The following is a 26028-nucleotide window of genomic DNA, read 5'->3' as shown; positions in this document are numbered from 1 at the left end:
GTAATGTGGGAATTAGTTTTCCTTCACCTTGCCCTTTCCTGACGGAAGTGGCATGCCCGGGCATATGTGGGTGGAGCACATGTGGGGCCAGTGGGCGGGGCAAAGTACACTAAAGCTTACCTCATGTTTTGTCATTATCTCCACACAGAGTGGGAGTGTGTGGAAGACTTTACCAGTAGAACAGGAACAGTGAGAGAGAGATACTGTGTGTGTGATGTCACCAGCTCACTCTTCTGAGCTCTGGTGTAGCTATGTGTATGTAAGTGTGTGTGAGTGTATCGAGGACAGTCACTCACACATGTCTCTCTGTGTTCTTTTACAGTCTGCAGCTGTCTCTGATGGCGGTGAGTACTCACTTCATTCAATAAAATTCTCTCTCTGCTTCCTTTTTTTCTCTCGATTCTTCTTTTCTAGATGGTCATTGATCATTCAGCTTTTCTTTTAGTCGTCCGTGCTTCTTTTTCTTATTTACTCCTCCTTACTTTCATTTTGCCTTAGGTTTTCTGTTTATTCACCATTTGAGTTATTTGTTGTTTGTTTTTAAGGCTATCACTCTGGTCACATTTCTCATTTCTGCAAATGCTGACTTCAAGGCTGCGTTTGGGTGCACTGACTCATGCTCATAACACACACACACACACACACACACACACACACACACAGACCAATTGGGAAATAGTGATGCATTCACTGTGATTTTAATGTGTAATATTCCACATGATTATCACAGGGGAGAGCACTGCACTACCTAATTATATATTCTCATTTTAAAAGTACATTAGATTACAACTTGGAATATTGCTGTGAGGATTTGATAGCCTTTAGCCACACAAACATTATTGAGGTGAGGTACACACCTCCAATAAAGTATTAGATTTTCACAGCTCCACTGCTTCACAGCTCAATACAGATCACTACTTTACTACATCAAAACAGGTGTCGCTGAAAGAAAACATTGTGTCAATGTAATGTATTATTCATGTGGAAATTATGTACATTTAATTGCACTGCTTTTTTTCTGTTCTGTGCACACGTAGACTTCCCCTCAGACCTCTGGACAACAATAAGAGCTAACCGCTTCTCTGCTTCTCTACACAGAGCATGTCTTTCAGCCTCTACACATCTCATTCTGTCCTTTATCACGTGTTCTATTGTTCTGATACGTTCAGAACAATTTCATCAACTCAAAAACGCCCTGACTTTCCCTCTCTCTCTCTCTCTCTCTCTCTCTCTGTTGTTCTCTGTCTAAAGGTTATTGATTTAATAGATCTATTAATAAGTAAATCTTCTGTCCACTGCGGATGGTGATGCCATGGGATTAGGGACGAGCAGATGAGTTGATAAAGAGAGTCGTGCCCGTTTGAAGAAAGGAAAGCAAACACCACGCCGGCTCTGTTTTAACGTGTCTTGATGTCTCCTGATTAGATGCTGCTGCTTTGCCTTGCGTCATCAGAAAGCCCTTTTCGGTTTAAAGCTGCAGTCTTATCTGATCTGGTCTGATCTGATCTGGGCTGATGTTGCGTAGGATGAAAAAAGTTTAGCAGTTACACTCAAATGATTTCAGTGCTGTTCTAATTGGTGCAGTTACATCTGATACAGGTCAGCACAAGCATAATATTACAGAGGTCGGTTTGGGCCACAAACTACTTGGCAGCTGTGTAAAGGTAGTAAACAGTAGGGTATTAATATGCCATCAACGCATCATGGTGAACTGATCTAAAGGTGTGGGCAAAATTCAATATTATCCTAATTCTGTGTGCTAAAAGAACGTTTTGAAAGCACTGTTTTGTTTGCCATGAGAGGTCGAGCAACTCCTGTTGTCCTTTATTTGTCTTATATATTCTACTCCTAAAATATTTGTATTAAATATATTGATATACAGTGTTCTCCCCGTGTCCGCGTGGGTTTCCTCCGGGTGCTCCGGTTTCCTCCCACAGTCCAAAAACACACGTTGCAGGTGGATTGGCGACTCGAAAGTGTCCGTGAGTGTGAGTGTGTCTGTGTTGCCCTGTGAAGGACTGGCGTCCCCTCCAGGGTGTATTCCCGCCTTGCGCCCGATGATTCCAGGTAGGCTCTGGACCCCCCGCGACCCTAAATTGGATAAGCGGTTACAGATAATGGATGGATGGATGGATATTGATATACATTCATATACAGAGATATTCATCCACTCATTATTTTGCCTTTTATATGGTAAACTGTAGACAGTATTTATAAATCTGCTATCGTACAAGAATTCTGTACTTCACTGCCCTTAAGACCGTGTAGGCTTAGTTAGTAGTTATTAGGGATAGTTAACTATGCTGCCCCTCAGCTCTGTTAGTGTTTGAGAGCACGGTTGATGTTTTGATGTACTCCAACCCTTCAGAGCCTCCGCTTTCTTAATAACAAAGGCCCTGGGGGAGCAGGGCAGGATCCACCATCTTCCAAGAGGATGAACGCATGTAGGCAAAGTGTGAAAATCAAAGTGTTGTTTTTACAGCTTTGTGTGTGTGTGTGTGTTCGTTTTCATATGTTAACATACCTCTTCAATTTGGCGTTGGAGGTGAAGATTTCAACACATTGTACAAGTCTTCCCACTCTTACTTTTCTGAAAGCAGCACTGTTTAGGAGCTAGTTGCTAATTTTGTCTGAGTTGTCACTGGCTTAATAGCTGTTGTTGTTGCGTTTATGCATTTCAAAGACTCCCTGCTGCAGCTATTTGCCACGGTGGTAGACAGAAAATGTAGTCTTGTTGTTTTATTAGATTACTCATTAGACATCAGAAGAAAGGCTCTGTTGTTTTTGTCGGATCTCAGATGATCTGTGTGTTCAATGCAGTGATATATATAAATATATCACTGCATTTATTTATTGATTGACAGATTGAGGGTGACATTAATAAATGCCTGACTACAAAACAGGACCGTGACACACTGGATACTTTGAGATTCCCACCAGCAGGTATTGGTTTTAGGACTAGTTTTATGGTTCGAAGTGACAGAAGGTCAGTCAACATTTGTCCTGCAGAACAGAAAGTAGTCTTATTTCTCATGTCTAGTTTCAATCTGGTGTGTATCTTAAGACCACAGTTTCTCCTAAATGGAACATGCTGTTTATTTCCTCCTTTTAAAACAACAGTTCATAACAGTTATGTTTTAAATAAACTAGTTTTATTCATTCATTGTCTGTAACCGCCAATTCAGGGGCGCGGTGGGTCTGGAGCCTACCCAGAATCACTTTGCGCAAGGCAGGAACACACACTGGAGGGGGCGCCAGTCCTTCAAATTAGATTTATATGTTATCAAAATGTATTTCAAAGTTCAAATATGAATTTCAAAATCCGTCAGCATTGAGCAGATGTTTAGATGTGTAAGAAAAGCTAGGTGACACTGTACCAATCAACTTATGGTGAGTTGTTTTATTGATGTACTTGCATTTGTAGCTATAAGTATCATTATCTGTACTTCCAATCTAGATGGAATCAGTCATATTTATACGTTTAGTAATCAAATGTTGGTGGATATGTAAAGGATTTTGACATTGTCCCATATTATCAGTATTCCTCCTATTTCCGACCGTCCCCTAATTCCGGCCACTGCCATATATGGTGCAATTCCGCTCTCTCTCTTTTCACCAATCGCATTGGGTAAAACAATAAAACATAAGATCAAGCCCTAGTAGGGCATTTAAACATCAGTCTTGCAAGAAATCACATATCTAAACAATATTTAAGTATCTCTAACAGTGTTGTAAGTTTTTGTGTGCAAAACTGCATGTGGAACACAACACATTTCCTATTTCCCTCAGTGTAAAAGTTAGCTTACCGGTTAGCTTCCTTTTCTCTGAGGGAAAAATCTACCACCATTGTAGTCCTTACATGTAGAGTACGGATACTAGAACAGGACAAACGTAATCTCATTGTGAACCTCTCAAAACCACTGAATGTGGTAGCAACTGTCTCGTTTGACTGTCACAAGCAGGGGAGGTGGCCGAAGTTAGGGGGCTAATTAATAATCTTAGCACTATTGTCACCTACTTAAACAAAAGTATGTGTTTTTATCTAAAAACATATTTTCTTTCAAAGTCAAGCAAGTCTTGGACATTAATCTACACATATCTGACTCCTGAAAAATGTTGATTTGAGTGAGTAAAGTACTTCTATTTATTTACAGTTAGATTTCCAATATTGTAATTAAAGTGGCCGGAAATTGGGGTAATTACGCTAGTGTATTAGTATAAAAATGTGTAGTAAATTGATAATTCATTACATTTGGGGATTTATTTTCTTTCAAATAAAACCGTCTGTTTTAACCGGATTATGTCCACCATAACTGTCCATCCCTGGGAGAATATTTACCTTGTGCTATTGTGCCTGTGTTGTTAAGGCACTCTGTGGTGGCCATGCTAGCCTCTCATTAATTTTGCAGGTTCCTGTTGCCTCTGTCTTCTACGTTTCCCTCTTCTCTCAGCTTTCAATTATTCATCTTTAGACAGGGCATTGTCCTAGACACACTGTATAACTGTGTGTGTGTGTATGTGTGTGTGTGTGTGTGTGTCAGCTTCCTGCTGGCTGTTTTGGCCGTGTTGTGCCGTAGTTGTGTGAGAGTTTATGTGTAGTTTGATGGTCATTGGCCCTCTGCTGCTTCATGGCTGTGTGTGTGATGGGGTGGAGGTATGGATGTGAAGGCATGGCGTCCTGTGGGGATGAAGTACCTGGTTAAATGGCATCATACAGGCTCCTACCAGCTGTACCCAGGTAAGAGAGAGAGCAGCTATGGCTAAACATGGAAAACATGGAACCTGTGGGTGTGATAGCACAACGTTTAGTGTCACTGCTACATTCAGAAAGAGAACATTTAATAAACACCTTAGACTGAATTTGTTGGAAGGATCATTCTGTTCTGCTGAGCAGTGGATTAAGACTTATATACTTGATACATTTATTATCACTTAGGTACTCTTTCTAATACTCTTTTTAATAATTTAGAAGCTTTCTTAAAATTAAAAGCAGAAAAGTCAGAAGGTACACTTCAATGCTAAAAACAATGTTAGCAGCTATAAATGTTTCTCCGAGGCTAAATATGGCACAGACGTCTGATGATATTTCTTAGATGTCACTTTTTTTCTTCCAGAAGGAAGGCACTTTCAATTTAAAACACCTTTGCACTGGATTTGTTGGAGGTTTTTATTCTGTTTTGCTTAAGCAGTCTGAGGAGACTTATAGCTGCTAGCATTATCGTTAGCATTGATGTGCTAATTTTGTACATATTTCCGCCATTTTTTTAAGCTTGTTTTTCAGTTTAACTGAAAACTGATTTCAAATCCTTTGTTTGTTACAGTTTTATAAAATCTATACATCAGTATTGTTATATATTAATATAGGTTTACTTTGGGTTTGTTTAACATGTTATTTCAGAAGACTTGTAGCCAGAAACTGGCAGGATGGGTTGGTGTGAATGGTGGAGTGTTGTAAGGCAAAATATCCTCCAAAGAAAACTTAACAAGTTTACCAAAATGTTGCCATTATCAACACTACATATACCAACTCAGAAAATGTTTAGGGTGACTGGTGGTTTTTGACAGTAAATAAAACAGCAATGTTTGTAGTGTACTGTGAACCCTGGTTCCTGTCACAGCTACTGTAAAGAAATCAGAGTCAGCAAGTTTCACCACAGTGAATCTTTTTTACATTAAACCACTGAGTAATGCTGTTCTCTTCTCAGCCGAGAATCATTTGCTTCTTTCACACATGCATGGGAACCTTGAATTTTTCCAGACTTCACCTGCTGAAGCTGTATGTGTAAACGCAAATGTTTGTAATTTAAAGAGAATTTGTCCTGCTAGTCCCCTAGAACAATATCCAGGTAAAATCAGAGTGAGCACAGGTGTGAATAAAGCTGTTTATGTTCCAGAGAATCGTATTGTATCTCCTGCATGAGCTGCACAAACATCCACCAAACAGAATATTTCAGCTGTGAGAACAGGCCTGAAAAGGACAACTCTGGGGAATGTCAAGGCATAGTTCACATGTGAAAAAGGCTATACATACATTTCGTAAATCTGTGGAATATGATCCCAATTAGAGTAATTTATTTTTGAGTTCCTTCCAAGTCTCAGAGTCCCGAACAAGTACTTGCCTATAATAAATTTTACAAACGTCTAGTGTATTGTGTATATCTGCATTTTGTTGTGTTTTACAAATCTCTCTGGGAAATCAGCACTCTGCAAAGTTCCAGGTACAAAGCAAAATGGAAAAGCAAAAAAAAAAAAAAGCAGGATAGGTCCGAGTGAAGTAGAGTAATTACCATGCAGTGGAAAAGTGCCATTTAACAACTGAAATCGCCATTTAACAGCTGCTGTGCATTAAGAAGAACAGTTACCTACATCCAAACTGTTTTAAAAGATGTCTTTATAAGTAGCTTGTATAAATTATTATTGCAGCACTAATTTTTTGAGATCTGGACATCACTATTGTCTGGTAACTTCCCCTGTAAATGTTACAGAAACGTTCTGAGGGTTTTTGTATTGTTTGTGGCACCATCATTAACATTAGGCTTTACAAACCCAGCTGATTAATTGTAACATTGATTATATGAGTAGATTAGCGTATATTTGAGAAATGAAGCTGAAGCTCAAAACTCTGTCTTCTGAGTGGAGGCTGCTCGGTTGCACAGAACAAGCAGAATGTATAAGCTGATAATTTGAGTATGTTTAACTTGTCTGTTTGTGGTGAGGAGGTAGGACGAGAGGATTTGTGATGAGATCATAGTGTCCTACATTCAAACTTGGAACAACCACGATTATGTCATTTCAATGGTTCTTCATAGCCGTTTGTTGTCAGAATTAAAGTACAACTAATTAAATATTTAAATTAAATAGATCTGGGAAATGTGGCATGACCTGTGATAATAGATTAATAGTAACCTGATGAATTTAAAATGTATAAACACTGTAATGTTCACATGTAATACATATCCAAGGCCTGTGCCCTGTCTCTATCTGAGTCAGATCAGTAGAATCAACTGAAAAAGCTGGGTTGCAGGACCATTTGCAGTCAATGATGATATATTTCTCATATCATTTTAGTCATTAAACACACAGATAAGGGCTTAGTATGAAGTTAATGAGGAATGGAACATAAATCATAATTTGCCATTCATTTAACAGTTCCATTTCCCACCCACAAGAATGCTCAGTGCAGCTTTTCTGAGTGGCTCTGCTTGTTTACAGCACATAGAGTTACTCAGAGGTGAGAGGTTTGAGAGAGGTTGAGTTATCTAGTGGTTTCATAGCCATGAAACGAGAATCACAAAGTAGGACTGTGTGTTCTTTGATTTACAGGAGAATTAAAATATCTTTACATTTGTTTTTGGTTTTTTAAATGGATGCATAATTGCATAGTTCAATTATTAAAAGAGAAATAAAGCCATTGAGCATGACTCTAGAGAATCTGAGGAAATGGTAGCCCTAGTGCATTTTTGGACCCAGATATGATCATATATAAAGCTGCACTGGCATATTTTAAATATCAGACCCCCCCACTCCTCCTACATCCTTGGAGATACAGTCATTTCTGACCAAATTAGCAGAAGCAGTAAATGTCTGTGCACCCTACTAAAGTGGTTAAAAATATGTGTATATGTCTATAATGGTCCAGCACAGTCACAAAAAAGAGAGCCCTTATCGCAAATAAAAGCTCCTTCACAGTTATTGCATGAAGTCTTCAGGCTGATTATACCCTGCATGAAAGCCTGAGAATAAGTCAAAAGGCCAAATTGTCCTTTTCTAACATAGAACTACGTTATTATTATCCAGATTACACACAGAATACAGTTTACATGCGCAGTTTCATTGCTCATTTATGATAGGTGATAGACCGAAGTGCTTATTTGGCTTTAAACATAATGACGACTCGTTGGGTTCCCACTACCAACACTTTTCGGAATCAGAGTTGGTCATTTCACATCATATCGAATACTGAAAATACCAAGCATTTCCAGTACTTCTAAGTTTACTAGAGCCTCAAAATGAGCAAATGCCCATGGGTTAGTAATTAGAAATAGGCCACTCTAGCCAGCGAACTAACCACTCTAAAAATACCCGATCTTAGCTGATATGTGAATCTAAGTATGGTCTGCCCTGGTTAGTCCAGGGGTCCTATAAGCTCTTCCAGTTTTTAAGGAAGTAACCATAGAAGTCTATGAACCAAAGGGTATGTCCTTGGATGAGAAGCTACCTAAGGACCCATAGGTTATTATTTTAAAGGAAGTAACCATAGAAGTCTATAAATATAGTCAATTATTTCATATCAAACCTTTCAAAGTAGCTTTGATTACATCTCTACCATTGGTTTATTATTGAATTTTTTTGAAATACCAAAATCCCACATAAACACAGCAATTAAGCTTATGATGTTCTTGTGAATGAGCTGTTGATCTGAGTCTGCTTAAAGGGAGGGTTTGCAAATGTTTTGTGAATGTGAAAACCTTGCTCTTGAGAGCCAGGTCAGTGAAGGTTTCTGTATGATCAAGAACCAAAATAAGGTGAAAGCTTAACTATCAAATTTGTTTTCTGTGTGTGTGTGTGTGTGTGTGTGCTGTGTACAGAGCTGAACAGTGCGGATCTGAAGGGCTGTGGCAGTGATAATAGTCTGAACAGCAATGCCAGCTTACCCAGCGTTCAGTGCCACAGACGCCACACGGAGCGGCGCGTTGCATCATGGGCCGTCTGCTTCGAGCGCCTCCTGCAAGACCCCGTCGGAGTCCGCTACTTCTCAGTATGTGACTTTATCTTTCACAGCGTAAACAGAAATCAAGTGAATATGTGTGCGTCCTTTAGAACACCTACAATCTGAAAACACCACATCGTCAGCTTTCTTTTAACTTCAGAGAGCGGATGGAGAGCTTCTAATTTAAGAAGCTTTTCAAATGCCTTCCATTTATGGCAAGCAAACTTATTAACTGCTGCTTACCCCAAGATAGTAGCTTCAAAAAGGGATTTCCAGGATAAACCAGCATGAGAACGCATGGAGTGTTCAGAGTTCTGAGAGATGTTAGATAATTGGGAGATTTTTTTTTTTTAAATATAACTCTTCTCACACAAAACATGCCATTATTGCTTGCATAAAGAAGAAAGGAGCTGGCTTTACATCTCTGAGCTTGTGGGAGTGGTAGTGCGTGATTAAAGGCTGTGTTGTTTTTCTAACTAACTCTGCAGGAGTTTCTGAAGAAGGAGTTCAGTGAGGAGAATATCCTGTTCTGGCAAGCGTGTGAATTTTTCAGCCATGTTCCGGAAACCGACAAGAAACAGGTACGCAGCTTTAGAGTTTAATACCATTCGCCTGTGCAGGAAATGTCAAACAGAGGAGTCCTTCATTCTGCTGCTGTAAAACTCACAAAACTCCACATTGCACCAAATAAGCACTGAATAATCTTTTCAAAGTTCACACTTTGACATACAAATGATATTTGAAATACATATTTGTTGAAGAATAAATGATGGTTCTAATGCATTTCTGTGTTCTGACCTCATTATAACCTTTGACTTTTAGTTATCCCAGAGAGCGAGAGAGATATACAACAGCTTCCTGTCCAGTAAAGCCACCACACCGGTCAACATTGACAGTCAGGCACAGCTGGCTGACGATATTCTCAACGCACCCAGGCCCGACATGTTCAAGGAGCAGCAGCTACAGGTGAGCAAAGACCCAGGGCGAAATGTAAGCGGTAAACATTACACACTACTGCAGTTTCAAGTGATCCGTGTGATTCCTTTTTCAGAGCTAAGGAAAACGTTAGCAAATATATGTTTAACAGAAAGTGTGAATGTTTAGTCAATGTTTAATTTGTCCAGGCCTTACTTTTGTGTACCCTACTGCTGCTTTATCTCTTCCGTTCTTCCAGTTTTAAAACCTGTGAGTTACAGCCCTGTGCCCCAAAAGATCTGTTCCCAGAAGTCTCACTGACCTTATGTTTATTTAAAAAGAGACACTTCTTTCTAATGTGCATCTAAAATATTAATATTAATAATATTTCCGTGGATTTGATATGAGATGATGTGCTTGCACGAGAAAGGGAAAAGTAAAAAACCAAAATGTAAATAATATGCAGTTATAAGACAAAATCAAGCTCCAATCTTGCTCATTGTTCCAATCCATTTTCCACTTTTACTCACTGTACAGTATTAATATAAAGACGGCATGCTCTCGGTTCCAACTTTGAGTGTTCCAGAATAGTTAGCAGTACTGTGAAGATTATTTGGTAGTTTATTATGCTAATAAGTGTTCATAATACATATTTCCTGGCTGGTTGGTTGGATTGTTGGTTGGTTGATAGAATGGCTGGATTTTTTCATGTTATTCCTGTGAAATATCCTTATTTTACATGAAAAACATGAAGAAATGTCAAAGATAAACTAGACACCCTTCAGTCCTTTTGATGCGTCCAGGTAGATATTCCTGAAGATGGTCTGTCTGAGATATGGAATACGTTTTTTCTTTTCCTGTCTTGTAAACTACGAAAGCCATTTTAACAAAGCGGACTTCACTCTGGCCACGTAACATTTGTAATTCTATCTAGTTCAGGTTTTTGTTTACTTTCTGTGATTTTCAGACTTAATTCCCTGAAACACTCATCTGATCACATGGCGGAAGTGAGTGGGAGTGCAGGCAGACTGTTTTTGTCAAAATATAATATCATATGTGCTCCGTATTGTGAACATCGCCACACATGAGAACTGGGCTTGGTGTGTGGCTATTTTCAGGCTTTGTTGTGCCACCATATTAAAAGATATATTTTGCAAACTTTAGGTATTTTTTCTGGCCATAAGTTACTGTCAAGTAAGCAACTGTTCACTCTCCATCTTCCTGAGAAGCAGTCTGACCGATGGTTATGTGTAGGATGTGTACATGATCAGCAAATAGTGCCAGGCACCCTGCCAATGAGTAGGTGTAGCTTAAAGAGAAAGGTTAAAGCAGTGTAAAATGGATGGACCATGTATGAACATTGTAGTAAGGCAAAGGACATTTGTGGCCATTTGGAAAACCCAATTGGACACATTTGTAAATAAAGGACATTCATTTATTCATTCATTATCTGTAACCCTTATCCAGTTCAGGGTCGCGGTGAGTCCAGAGCCTACCTGGAATCATTGGGTGCAAGGCGGGAATACACCCTGGAGGGGGTGCCAGTCCTTCACAGGGCAACACACACTCACACCTTCAGTCACTTTTGAGTCGCCAATCCACCTACCAACGTGTGTTTTTGGACTGAGGGAAAAATAAAGGACATGTCAGGGAATAAGAGGACATATGGTCACACTATTGGAATTTAAACAATGACACAGACATGGAACGATAAAGAATTTTAAAGTCCTGCTCCCAGTTCAGCTGTTAAAATGCAAAATTTACTTCACATTGCAAAAGAGACACTTGTGTTTTCAGCTCAATAGTAAGAAGTGACTACATCATGATTTAGATGAGGTTTCTTTTTTATTTATTTATTTAGTCCTGTGGTGAGTTGAAGATGCTACCCCCGACTCCACTATCACGAGGTTCTGAAAATAACTTCCATGCTCTAGAGCTTCACAGCCTAAACACAGGGAGCACATGACGGAAGGAGAAAGGCTTTGTGACGACCTGAGGCTACGGCTCAGCATGTGGTGCTAGAAATCTACCCAGAATCCTCCTCTCTCATCATCTCACATCTTTGAGCTCTGAATGTGAGATCTGCTCTGTCAAAGGCAGCCTCTTATCTCCTCTGTAGAAAAGCTATATTCAGAACCCGGGTCCACCGTCACTTTTCATGCTCTCTGATGAGTTCTTTAATCATCAGATCTCAGAGCTTTAGGCTCATACAGAGATAAGAACATGAATTAAGTGATGAAAGACCAAAACGATTGCCAAAACAACAGAAAAATAGGATTCCCACTGTTACAACTTCAGCATGTTTAGGCTGATTCTTTTTATTCATTCTCTCTCTCTCTCTCTACTCTTCCCTCCCTCCCACTGCACTAATCCTTGTATTTTAGTGTTTTATGCTTTGCATTTCCATCTTCTTGGGGTGAGGAGTTGGTGTGTTCTCCCTGTGTCTGCATGGGTTTCCTCCTGTTTTATCCCACAGTCAAAACCACATCTTGGTAGGTGATTGGCTGTGTGAAATTGTCCACAGGTGTGAGAGTGTGAATGACTGGATAAGTATAATCCCCCGTGATGTACAGGCACCCATGTAGAGGGTGTATTCCTGTCTTGTACCTAGTGATTACAAGAAAAGTATAAATGAACATACGAACAAACAACTTCATTTTAAATCATTCATAAACACATTATTAGGGTAGCCTTAGTGTGGCACTCAGTTTATTCAGTATGATCTCTCTCTCTCTCTCTGTCTCCAGATTTTTAACCTGATGAAGTTTGATAGTTATACGCGCTTCCTGAAATCGCTTCTGTATCAGGAGTGTATGCTGGCTGAAGTGGAGGCCCGTCCACTTCCAGACCCCTATCACATTCCCAGCAGCCCCACGTCCAAACATAGCACCAGCTCTGACCGCTCCAACCTCTCCACACCCAAGAAGGTACAGTAGAGCCGTATAATAAAATGCTATCATTTTATTTTTAAGAAGAATACCTTACACATGTAGAGAATTGAGCGCATTTTCTTCAGAGGAGCAGCAGAAATGATCCCCACTTATTCCAAACCTTGTGTTTTCCTGGCATTATGAGGATAGTTGGTCCTTACCTGAACATCAAGAGAAGTACACAAAGAAGCACCTCAGTTTCCACTTTATATGAAAGGTCTAGTCACCATTTCATTAGAAACAGCTGTCAATCTAGATCCATATAAGACCATTTAACGTTGGTTTAAAAATGAATTTGCAGAATGTTCCATTATGATTAATGTGGACTTCTCATACCCGTGCTATTTCAGCTTATTTTAACCAGAACTGCCTCTGCATCTTGGCAGAATTCCCGGTGCATACCACACAATAAACCCAATTATGTTAATGTAGTTCCAGGTGTGAAATATGACTCATTCTGGCTCTTTCACACCATATCTAGTTTATCATTAGTGCATTTATCATCAAAGCTGTTAAACACAAAGGCAGCCCATCAGAGTAATCAGCCGGCTCTGTAGTCAGGTGGGAGGTGTTGGAAGAGAGTGTTCATTTAAGCTGATGCGAGACCAGTCCTGAGGTTTTGCATTTAGTTAAATAGGCTGTTTTATTGGATGATAAGGCATTATTGGAGGAAGATGGCTTTAGATCAGGGATCGGCATTTCCAATTCTACCTCAAACTCCTCACTCGTCTCTTCAGGTTTTTACCAGATCACTTTATCTCCAAACTGCTTCTGGACTTCAATTTGGACTAAAGCCCCAGTTAGCTTCACTGCCTCGCAGCCAGTAGGATGACACTCTCTTCTCCCTGTCACTCGAAAAAATGTGCTGCCCTCAACATCCCAGCTTCTAAACACAGTTTAAACTAAACATGCCTTTTCAATTATAATCCTTTTAAGATCAAATCTGTTTGTTAAAACACTTTATAAACAAGGCAGCAGCCCTATATCATCATTAAAGGACTGAGAACCACCAAAACATCCATTCTGAATTCCATTGAATTACCTTTTTAAAGGTTTAAAAAGATCTCTACATAATGTCATGGTTCTACACCAATGAAAGGTTTTTCCTAGGTCTGCTTAGAAACGAGTGGGTCTGAAAGACTGTAATAAGGGTTTGTAAGTTCTGGCTGGAGACAGTGCATCAGAGAACGCTTTGCATATTGTGACAACAAAACCACAAGCGAGACATCAGCTTCCCATGTAATGTGCAAAATGCAAAACTTCAAACTTGGAGAAGCAAGCCTGTCATTTTCTTTCTGCAAAAAAAAAAGAACCGCACTGAAATGCACTTAAACCTTTTTGATATGTAGAATAGTATACGTTTATTTTACATTATCTATTTTTTCGCTAACACAGTGGTCCTCAATTTTTCTTTCTTTCTGTTTCTTATTCTACTTTTAGCTAATTGCTTTAATGCAGTTCCTACTCTTCATCATTTAAGATTTTGTCCCTGTAATTCTGGAAATCACAGTTTCATATGTATTTACAATCTTCTATATTACTTTTCTGTGTACTGTATATCATACATTGTGAATGGGATTTTTCTTCTTATTGTAAATCTGTCTAAGTCTTGGTGCACTTCATAACCAAACCAGTGTTATTGTCTTTGATGAAGAAGAACAACTCATGAGTGCTTGATTGAACCTGGATTGAACCTGGAGATACAGATTGCAAATCAATTGTAAATATAATTTATTATGTATTTCTAATCATGTCCATGTATTATAGCAAAATAATACCACAGCTGTAGACCTTTGAGTTAAATGAGTTGTAGAAAATGAAAATGATAAGTAACATCAATGAGTTTTAAAGCTTAATGTCTCACTGAACTGGGAGCCCATAGTGAAGGAGGCAGTCTAGAACCCATTGACCTGCGAAGAGTTTTTTAACACACTCTTCCTAACACTTTGCATTTCTGCCTTACGTCTCATTAAAGCCGAATAGTGACAGTCTGTTTATAGGAAAGGTTCTCGGTGTCGGGGAAATGGATCTCTCTGTTATCGCTTGTTTTAGTGAGTGATTAACCATGTTTGACCATTGCAGGAGGAGAAGAAGAGTAAATCAGGAAAATCCCTAAATGAGGAGAGCAAAGATGAACAGAGCGATAAAAAGAAAGGTATTTTCTTCTCCTGGTCCAGGAACCGGAGCTTCGGCAAGGGCCCCAAAAAGAAAGAACTGGGAGAGTACGGTAAGTAGAAGGGATTGACATGTTATTTATGTTGTATCATACTTAAGCTTAATGTTCAGGCATAAAGACCTCGAGAGCTGTGTGAGCCAATGTATGTGTGTATTTATGAGAGTCCTCACTCACAGACATACATAACTTAAACACTAGTTTCCGAATGGTCTCTAAAGCCCTATTCAGACAGGATATGTTTTTTGTGGGGGAGCTAGGGCAATTGTATCAATGGACATCATCCCCACAGTTCAGTTTGGATGGGGATCGTTTAACCTGGGCTTATTTATTCTGCTCATTTTACAGTAGGTAAAATGAAAGCTCTGGAAAAGTAGCTCTGGAAAAAATGACAGAAATAGTCAATTAGGGCAGGATTAAATCTACTGAGATACTCCAGTAATAATTACTTTATTTCATGCCCACAGGTAAAACTAATCCCCACTAATAGGGCTTTAATTACTGAATTATTAGACCTGAGGATTGAATTTGAGCAGTGTATTAAAACTGGAGTAAAATTATTCATTTTAACATTAAAAGGAAGGATTCTGATCATCAATATCACTGTTTATGAACTCTAGAGCAACTCTAGAGGGATTGTGAATGTGTACATGTGTGTTTGTGCAGGTTTTTCGGGCAGTAATGGGCGGAGGGAGTCTCAGGGCTCTTTGTCATCTGGGGCGAGTTTGGAGCTGGGCACTTCTGCTTCTGGCAAAAATGAGGTGAGCAGCTTTTAGTCCAGTCACACACCCAGCTGTGCAATTAACACAGGCTGTTTAACACCATAGCCATACTCAAAGGTTTATCACTGTAGTGTACACGGATTAGCCATGGCATTACTACCGCCTCCTTGTTTCATCACTCACTGTTCACTGACTGCATATGTCATATATAGACTGCATTCTATAGTCAGCTTCCCCACAGAAACACCACATAGCAGGTATAATTCGGGTAGTGGCCGGTGGTCTTTTCTCAGTCCTGCAGTGACCCAGAGTGTTAAACTCCAGCAGCACTGCTGTGTCTGATCCACTCATACCCGCTCAACACACACCATCGGTGTCAATGCAGCGCTAGGAATGATCCACCACCCAAATCATAACTGCACAGAACAATAAATAACAGGGTGAAAGGGAGCCAAGAAAGTATGCAGAGCAATAAAAAAATCAATAACCTCTTTGTCTCTCTATCCTTCATCTTTTCATCCTGCTCTCTCTTCCCCTCTCTTTCTCTGTCTCCCAGGGAGAGGTGTCCCGTAATTCTGTCTCGTTATCTGAGCGTACAGTACGTTACTGTAACATTAACCTGCCGGACGGTTCCTGTTGCTCGGTGCCCATAAGGCCAGGTTTGTCCATCAGGGAGATTCTGCTGGGGCTGTGTGAGAAACTCTGCATCAACCTGGCAGCTGTAGACCTCTTCTTAGTGGGAGGCGAGAAGGTAAGTCCAGCACACGCACAAACACACATCCACTCAGCCTTTTACCCTTTTAAAGTTGACAGGAAGTTGACTGTTTCTGCATGAGCTGAGAAATGTTACGATGTAACGAGTCCTTCAGGGTGGTTGGATGTGAAATGGTTCACTGTATTAAGTGTACAAATAAGTTTGAAGTTGTTGTGTAATGCGTAATTGTAATTCAATGCAAACATTTTCTTGTCGTTTGCTGATAACTGTTGCGTATTCAAAATCACAATATTCATCTTATTTAACAGAAAATAACGTACTGTAAAATTAATTCATTACCACATTCCTTTTGAGTTCCATCAAGGAAAAGGCCCTGAAAAAGCATGTGCAGGCGGCACGGTGGCGCAGTAGGTAGTGTGTCGCAGTCACACAGCTCCAGGGGCTGGAGGTTGTGGGTTTGATTCCTGCTCAGGGTGACTGTCTGTGAGGAGTCTGTGTGTTCTCCCTGTGTCTGCGTGGGTTTCCTCCGAGTGCTCCGGTTTCCTCCCACAGCCCAAAAACACACGTTGGTAGGTGGATTGGCGACTCAAAAGTGTCCGTAGGTGTGAATGTGTGTGTGTGTGTGTGCTGCCTGTAAAGGACTGGCGCCCCCTCCAGGGTGTATTCCCGCCTTGCGCCCAATAATTCCAGGTAGGCTCTGGACTCACCACGACCCTGAACTGGATAAGGGTTACAGATAATGAATGAATGAATGAAAAAGCATGTGCATCGATTTGCGCACAAGTATGTGTGAGTTTATACGATTTAAAGATAGTGATTTCACTGTTAGCTATCATAAAAATGCAGTATTAATACTTCTTTTATTTTGTCAAATTACATTAGTCATTTGTAATACTATACGACAATTACTGTAAAATTACAAAAGCAGCAGAATGTTTGAAATTGAATTGCAATTAAATATTGCATACAAATGCTTTAATAATTATTCGTACACCTAAGAGAACAACAGATGGACTGCTGGTTTCTTTACTCTTTGCTGGTGGTGATAGGATCCAGTGTCTACAATCAGTTATGTTTACAATGCTAATATTCACATTTTATTCACTATTCAAAAGCATAAATGAAGCTGTGAAAGGTTTTTAGAGGTAAAGTTTTAATACTACTGTAATGACAAACCGGAATCCAAGTTTTTTTCTTAGTGTTCATGTAATATCTCGTGTAATAACTCTAGTTCTACTGTTCAACTTTCTCTTGAACAATTTTACACCCAAACCATTCTCACTGATTGAGTTCGTTTGCATCGTAATGTTTTAAATATGTGGAAAACTTTAATTTATGTTTCAGTTTTGTGTGTGTGTGTGTGGGGTTGCATAATTGTATGTGCGTGTATGTCATCCAATCCTGTGGGGGGTGTAATGTATAATAATAGCGTGTATTGTCTGTGTGTAAAGCCTTTAGTATTAGACCAGGACTGCATGACGCTGTGCTCCCGCGACCTGCGACTAGAGAAGCGTACATTATTCAGGTACAAACACACACACACACACACACCTGTGTGTTCATTCTTTTGGCCATCCATCAGTCGTAACATTCACATTAATAAGGTCATTTATTTATAAGTTTATCCACCCATTGTTCTACAAGTCCATTTATAAACGTAAAAATGAAATGTTTAGGCCTAGTGCTGTATTATAAAGCATTAGTCATGCATAGTTGTAATGGTTCATCAGGCAAAGTTATCATCCTAGCTGTCATGCATAGTTGTAATCATTAGTCATGCATATTTGAATAATCAGTGTGTTCTGTGTCTCCTAGGCTGGACCTGGTGCCTATAAACCGCTCTGTTGGACTCAAAGCTAAACCCACTAAGCCTGTGACAGAGGTGCTGAGGCCTGTCGTGGCCAAGTACGGCCTGCACTTAGGAGACCTAGTGGCCAGGATTGTGAGTGAGCCATTGGCTAAGCAATTGCTGGCTGTGACATGCAAAATATAAAAAGACGTAAAATATAATAAGGTGTAAATGTTCCCAATCAAAGGTGTAGCTTATTTTTAGTGAATATGAGTACAAGCGTAATTGTTTGAAGTTTGGTGGCCCGCTGTATTTATTTGCTGTCTTTTAATATTGAATAAAGCATAAAATATATTTTATAGTATGCTAAACCCATAGTAACTCAGTTTAATTTGTACACACTTATGTATTCAATTCTGTATGGGTTATAAGCTAGAATATTAGATTATTATTAACAGATTATCAATCTGCATGTAAACGTAGACATTTGAGACTGAACAAGGATGAAACTGATTCTGATTTATGTGTGTGAACAGAGTGGAGAGAAAGAGCCACTGGATTTGGGTTTGCCCATTTCCAACTTGGACGGACTCAGGGTGGTGCTGGAGGCAGCGGAACATGTGCCAGGAAAAGGCAAGGCACAGTAACATCATCATCACAAACTACTGTTCAAACATATGGAAACACTTCTCACAGTAGTCATTTTTGGAATTATATATTCCAAATATAGACGTCTGCATTAAGTAGCATTGTGCTGGCTAACGGGGGATGTAAGAGGGAGAGCCTCACTAACTTACTCACCCAGAGAGCACTTCCTTGGATATCAGGTTTTGGCTTGTTGAGGCATCACCTGGAACAATAGTCAATACTAGCTTTTCTTCTTTGTTTAAGCTGCTAGACAGGATGCATCCCCAGTACTGACTGATCAGTCTGTTTGTCCTCGACAGATAAACAGAAACTAGCTCCAACAAAAAGCCACGGACCGCCGCTTTCCACTCGAAGCCAGTCTGCCACTGTAAGTGTGCCAAGCCTTAGTTGCTGACACTGATTCTCTATCTGTACAAGATCACCATTTTCTGTCTCTCTATCTATCTCGCTCTCTCTCTCTCTCTGTCACTTACTGTCACTCTCTCCTTGGCCGGTATATGTGGGGGGATCTGTGCATGGCTGACCCCTTGACCTCCTCTCTATCCAACTGAAGCTGTATGAATCTGTGGATGATCTAACCGCACTCTTCCTCCAAACTCCCTGCACCTCAGTCTTGCTTTGGGTCCAGACACGAGCCTTTCGAGTGGATGAGTTTACTGGGTTACCCCCGTTAAAGAATAGTTTGGCGAACATCAGGAATCTCTAATAACAGGAACATTTTTCATTTACAGAATTTTCTCTTTGGTCCAGATGTGGTCTGTTTATTAAGGTATTTTTGGCATCTGAAGTTTGCTCTTGCTAGCAAGTACTGGTTGCTGATATACACCCATTAGCATTATAATTAATTAAATGAACTCTTTAATGTAGAGTAGTGTTGTCCAGAATACAATACACCTACAAAAGCCTTAATGACAACTGGCATTAACCTCAATAAACATAAAGATACTGATGTCAAGCTGTGTTTAACCTGTGTCATTTGGGTGAAATGACATTATATGTCGTAATATTGACATTACAGCTCAGTGCTAATCTGGATAATGTGTCATAGCTTGAATATGAAAATGAACATTTTTTGTGGTTCTCAAAACATGCTCTCATTTCATTATTAAGCCTTCTGAACTATGTAATACGTTATTTCATTGAAGAAAAAATGCTGAACAGTATGCTTTAGATTTTATATCAGCTTGACATCAGTAGCAGGTACTGCTACAAGTTATAGGCACCTGAGAAAATGAGATTTAAAAAGCTATTTATCTAAGCAGTGAGAGTTTATTTGGTCCAAAAGAAAAACAATCTCTAATATTAAAACAAAAGGAACTACTTTCCAAATCTCTCCTCGTGACAGTCCACTATTATCTGAGGTTGTAATCCAATACCTAGATTTACCCGTTGATAAATACTTCATACTTGATGTTAAATCAAGAGTGCTGTTGATTAAACAAATCTTTACGATGAAGAGGAAGTAAATAAACTTTACTTTTTCACTGTTTATTGAAATTATGTATAATTTTATACAAGCACCACACTTATTGAGAAGATAAGTCTTAGCTGACTAAGACTTCGGTTCAGTACTATAGGTGTATGTCAGTTTTCATGATTAGCTTATGTAGGTATAGCTCATGCAACCTTCTGAACACTGTCCTGCAACAGTGTTACCACATCATGCATTGAACCTAGCTGACTTGTTGAGTAATCTCAGATAGACTTATCTCTGTGGTTTCTCACCGTTATCTTTAAAATGGACGAATTCAGACCTGAATCTTGTCTCTTTATCACTTTTGGCACTTTTCCACTAAATGGAACCTACTCGGCACGGCTCTTTTGCTTTTCCACCGGCCAAATCTGGTACCTGGTCCCTGGAACCGGGTAGGTTTTCAGTCCTAGGTCACTCCTGGTTCCAACCGTGCAGAGTATGTATTAAATGGTGACGTCTAAACCATGGCCACGAAATGCAAAGTCCATTCAAATCCAGCACAAACTCACCGCTTGTAAAATCTCTTAAAATACAGCAGCTATTTTTATGAAATCGATGGTCGATGAAAATTTCCAGTGAAAGCCAAACGTGCATCAAGTAAAACTGATCTATGAGAACGGGGGCGCAGAGCCAGGTTTAGTCCAAAAAACAAAAACAACATGCGAATACATGATGAGTAAACAGCACCTAACTTACCGCCGCCGTTGTCGTGGTTTTCAAAGCCAGTGATTCCTAGAGACGGGGGTTTTGCGGCGTCACCGGCTCCATTTTGTGGGGGAGCCCTGCCAGTGGAAAAGCGACAAGCTTTAAGCGTGCCGAGCCGTGTCGAGCTGGACCCATGCGGTGCCAAAAAAGAAAAAAAATAAATAAAAAAGTGTATTTGCGTTTACTAAATAACGTAATGTGACGATTTAACCTATTGGTTGCGAAGCTTTCAGTATTTCTACAGTACATTAGTCTTGTAGCTCAAGATATAGATTATGTAGCACAAAAATAAAGAAACAAACTTCAGACTCCAAACATGTCTTGGCCATTTGACTGGATTCAATATCAGGGAAAATTTGAGCGAATTGATTTCCACTAAGCTATAAACAGCCCTCTGTTCCATAGCTGGCAATAACAGTTTGAGAGATACATATATAAATGTGGAAACAGCTAACGGAGGGCTTCTTTTTGGAGATGTGTGCTTTGGGGTTTTGCTAGTGTGCTGCATTGGTGGTGGTGTTGGCTGTTGTGCTGTGCTGTGTTGTAGCAGAACTGAGTAGATTAGTCCTGCTAGTAGCTGTAGCGTCTGTGTGTCTGTGGATGCGAGTGTATGTGCATTAGCTTTGGAGATAGCCCACCGGCCCCTATACGACCTCACGAGACCCAGGTAGACACACACTAGCTGTTGAAAAGAAGTTCAGCCCAGAAAAGCCACCCCTCATCCACACACCCCTAACGTTCCCCCTTCTCGTTGTGACCACTCAGGGGGAGGACAGATCGTCAGGAAAGGCCACGTCTGTCAAAACCAGGGCCCAGGTGGAAAAAAGAAAACAGAAAAAGCTTAATATAGATGAAGCTGAAGGTAAAACCACTGCCCTCTGTCTAACTCTGTCTCCTGTTTTTACTTCGCTCTCCACCAAATTCTCTTTGATTTAGTTCTGAAGTTGCTTGGCTACCACTCCTGCTTAACTGGTCTGCTTAGCAACATTGGGTGATGCTAGCACTGTGAATCTGCTACTAATGTCTTTTTTTAACATAGGAATGCTTCTCTTTTGCATTTCTTTGTCTCCAGTGTGTGCTGGTTGTGTACTGTTGTTCTGTAGTCACTATTATTTGTGTAATTTTCACTTGAAAATTTAAAATCGCTCTTTTCCGGCCAGAATTCTTCGAGCTCATATCCAAAGCACAGAGCAACCGAGCTGACGACCAGCGGGGTCTGCTGAACAAATCGGACCTCGTCCTGCCAGACTTCCTGCGCCTCGACCCGGAAACCAACCCCAGCCACGAGCCCTTAGGCCCTGCGTCCACCTCGCACAAGCCCCGCCCACGCTCCAAGGAGAACGGCTCCGCCCTCAGCGCAAGCCACCAGTCGCAGAGCCTGGATTCGGCCGTGGAAGTCCACGGACATCGACGGGCCCTGATGCCGCTCCACAGAAACCCTGCCTCCTCGCGGGGCCACAGCAGGACGTCCTTATCGGGGACATCTGACTGGCGCCGCGAGGGTGGGGCACAAGCACTGGAGGAGGAGGAGAATGGAATGGACCTGACGCTGGTTGCCGAGGGTGACATTACAAGCCCCAACAGCAAGCTCCTCCCCCCATCCCCTATGCCCCTACTAACTTCCCCAGATAGGCCTCGCCTCCTCAGGGAGGACGCTTACCAGGACAGCTGGGGCCAACCAGGTACCTCTCCTGTGTGAACTGTACTCCTCGCACGTGCGCACCTCTCTCGTGTTCTTCCTGAAGATTGTGTGTGTGTGTGTGTGTGCGTTTGATTTATAGAGTGCTGTGGACGTTTTCTGTTGTCCCTATCTCTAAACCCTCTGCCAAACTTGGCAAAGCCACCACTCTCCCTTGTACATACATCACCCTCTAAGCAAAGCACTTTACTGAACTATTGGAAAGAGACATAGATATATATGCTAACATTCTTTGATTTAGAACCCTTTATTATAAGGGTTTCAGTTTTACCTTTCGAACATCTGGCAACAACAACGTGACAATCATTTGTCATCAAGACTCATTATTCAAGGAACGGGTGACGCTTTACTGTTGGGAGGTTTGTATAAAGCTAGATGACACGTACATAAGCTTTTATAAAAACAGAAATAGACCTACACTCACATTAATAACCACTTACTTTCATAGGTAATATCGCTCATGAAGTTTGCTACCTCTGATATCAAGTGGAAATAGCATGCCACCTAATTTTGGATCGACAGGAAGGGCACATGAAGGTAGTGGAGCTAATGGAACACTTTTCCACTGCATGGAACCTACTCGACTCTGCACGGCTCTTTTGCTTTTCCACTGACCAAATCTGGTAACTGTTTTCAGTCCCAGGTCACTCCGGGTTCCAACCGTGCCGAGTAGGTACTAAATGGTGATTTGCGAACCCTGAAGAGTGCTGATTGTTCGGAAACAATGTTGTTGTTATTCACCACGAAATCTTTTAATCGAACTCACAACGGCAGCTCGTAACTTTACCTCGAGGTGTTTTGAAGAGGTTCAGACGCTCCTTGGGCTGATGGCCGACGGATATTTCCAGTGAAAGCTGAACGTGCGGAACAACAACACGTGAATACACGTTGAGTAAACAGCGCCTAACTTTACCTTCGCCGTTGTTTTGTTTTTAAAACCCAGCGATTCCTGTTAGGGACGGAGTTTACGATGTCACGGGCTACATTTCACGGGGAAGGCCTTTCAAAAAGCGACAAACTTTGAACGTGCCGAGCCGTGTTGAGTCGAGTCGTGTAAAGCCAATCTCATGCGGTGGAAAAGCACCATTATAGAGTCTTACAGGACTTGCATAAATATGGGCTTCCACAAGTCTACCATTTTGGAACAGGTTTGTGTGTGATCTGGACGCTTGTGGAATCAAGAAGTTGACCTTTATCATATACAACATAAATTAAGATCTTAGGTAGGTGTCACTGCCTTATGACCTCTGCCCAACAGTAAAACGTTACCTAGGAAGCTCAACAGAGTTGATTGTAGACAGTGTGATTGTAGGTGAGTGGTAATGTAGTTGCCTCACTCTCTCAGAGTGTGCCTCCACCTCTCTGGCTGATCACAACACAGCCCCCAACAGGGCCCCCACCTACCGGACTGGACATGTGCCTCCACACTAAATACGAACATCAGCTGAAGGTACGGCACGACTGGTAACACTCAGATCTGTATCGTGACATCGTGGTCACATGACTGGGTGCAGCATCACCATCAAGTGCACCAAATCGGCCGGCGGACCACCGCTACTGAAACGCAGAACGCGGTGTATTTCGGGAAACCGTGCTTGTTGTACCTTTACGAGGAAGGGATGTGCTACAATGCACAAATGCACAAGTGCAAATACGGCAAGGTCTCCATGGATCTGTCAATCAAATCAGGACGATATAGTTTCCGAATGATCACTGATTTAGAATGTGACTCCACATGACCTCAGATTCCCGTACTGTGCCAATCCTCATACCTGAACGACAGATTGCTTTTGTTTTTCCATCATCTGTTTCTTCCAACAAGCAATTCAACAATGTATTGACAATGTTTACGCAGCTACTGTCACATCTCCTGCCGTGCTCTTCAGTGCTATCATAGTTTTTGATCTCTTACCTTACCTATGGTATTATGTAATATAATCTAGACACAGCTCTAATTTATCCCATTTGTTTTTATTTGAAACGTACCTTATGCTAAATGATGAAAAAATACTAATTGTGTACAGTTATTTGGTTGTTTTTGTTTTTTTTCAATATGCCAGCATTGTTGAATTGCCTGCCGTTTTTGCTCTCGACACTGAAAATCCACTTTCGTTTTCCGTAGCAGTCTTTTTGAGATGACCGATTCACTCCGGTCAGTTCTATATTTCTGCAGTTGTGTAAATAGAGTCAAATAAATGTTAGAGGTGAGATCTATCTCTGATTTACTCTGTGTGTCGTCTTCTGGTCTGTGCATGTTCTGCTCTCATACACTACTGTCGATCTTGTATATGAAGCACTTTGATATACGTCGTAATATCAGTATTATCTTGGCAATATACACCATTTTGCAAATACCTGTTCATTCTAACGTTTCTTCTGTAATTCAGGCTATTAATAGATGGCTTGTCCCAGTTTGCTGCAGTTACACCTCCTACTGGTGATAGGGGGAGTCAGGCGCTGGTGTAGTCGTAGTCACTCTGCCACTCCTTTATGTAAATGAGTTCCATCACTCCAGAGAACGCAGGTTCAATGCTACTTATTGTTATACCCCTCTTGCAGACTCTGGACATTAGTGAGGTTTAACCCATGTGCAGCTACTTCAGAGCATTCTGTTTCATTTCCTACATTATACGGGTTGACTACAACTTTTGAACGTTGTGTGTTATCATTTCTAGACCGACACGTTTAATACTTAATGAGTGTTTTCTGTGCAAATGTGCCACAGCAAATATATTTGCATCACAAACATGCTCTCTCAGCCTCAGCCTCGCAACATTCTCTCTCTCTGTGTGTGTGTGTGTGTGTGTGAATTAGCTATGCATGGAGGCCTAGATGAAGTGAATGGCTGCTTAGACAGGCTTTGTGTTGTTTGGATGCTGCTATTGGGTTCACACAAAAACGAGCCTGTTTCCCTCCTCTCCCCCCTTCTTCCAGGGGAAGCGTCCTAATTCCGCATTATCGCGCATCCACCCCTCTCCGTTAATGCTCCAAAAAGAAGGGAAACCCTCTAAAGACAGAGATGTGAGATGTCTGTGCTGTGACATAATACAACCCACACTGCCAGATCTCTCTCTCTCTCATTTTTATGCTCATTCTTTTTCATGACCCTTTCAGTATACTAACCACTTTCCAATAGCAGCCCATACTACTAATCTCTCTCTCTCTCTCTCTCTCTCACACACACACACACACACACACTGGTTCATTACTGTCTACAAGGCCTGTTTGTTCTCTGTTGTTGTGCTGAGTGGAGGTAGAGTAATGAGTAATGGGCACAGGCCTGAATTTTGAATGAGGCTCGCTGTTCTCATGTGTGTTCCGATAACATTTAGAAAGGGATAAGAGTTTGTGTAAATGACCTGAACCAGTTCGGCTGACCTCCGCGGTGCCTTTTGTCCAAACCTGACACCTTTGGTTGAAGCTTAACTTTGAATTCTGGTCCATGGTTGAATAGAAACCAGGGAAATAAAAAAGAACATTATCTTTGGAAGACCACTGGTTTAAAAGGGAGATATTCAGCCCTGGTGTTGACCACTTATTTCAGGCAT

At 40.8% G+C, this 26028-nt stretch overlaps 1 protein-coding gene across 3 annotated transcripts in view; it reads left to right on the top strand.

Moving 5' to 3' along the window:
- The window catches only part of rgs12b (regulator of G protein signaling 12b), a 76529-nt gene extending 51653 nt beyond the window's left edge, over positions 1-24876 (top strand). The window contains exons 5-18 of one of the 3 annotated variants that reach the window (XM_066678403.1): positions 323-344; positions 8589-8758; positions 9199-9291; positions 9533-9676; positions 12373-12552; positions 14638-14782; positions 15395-15489; positions 16007-16201; positions 17617-17690; positions 17981-18107; positions 18491-18587; positions 18902-18969; positions 21547-21643; positions 21942-24876. In XM_066678403.1, the coding sequence (XP_066534500.1) occupies positions 323-344; positions 8589-8758; positions 9199-9291; positions 9533-9676; positions 12373-12552; positions 14638-14782; positions 15395-15489; positions 16007-16201; positions 17617-17690; positions 17981-18107; positions 18491-18587; positions 18902-18969; positions 21547-21643; positions 21942-22480 (2046 nt within the window). In that variant the 3' untranslated portion in view covers positions 22481-24876. Of the gene's footprint in view, positions 1-322; positions 345-8588; positions 8759-9198; positions 9292-9532; positions 9677-12372; positions 12553-14212; positions 14276-14637; positions 14783-15394; positions 15490-16006; positions 16202-17616; positions 17691-17980; positions 18108-18490; positions 18588-18901; positions 18970-21546; positions 21644-21941 lie in introns of those variants that run through there. The other 2 variants (XM_066678404.1, XR_010804017.1) reach the window with 2 other exon arrangements.
- The last annotated feature ends 1152 nt before the right edge of the window (positions 24877-26028 follow it).

Source organism: Hoplias malabaricus, chromosome 8 (genome assembly GCF_029633855.1).
Source record: "Hoplias malabaricus isolate fHopMal1 chromosome 8, fHopMal1.hap1, whole genome shotgun sequence".
NCBI classification, from domain to species: domain Eukaryota; kingdom Metazoa; phylum Chordata; class Actinopteri; order Characiformes; family Erythrinidae; genus Hoplias; species Hoplias malabaricus.
The sequence above is the reverse complement of the archived record's forward strand: the minus strand, read 5'-3'. Positions and strand labels throughout refer to the sequence as shown.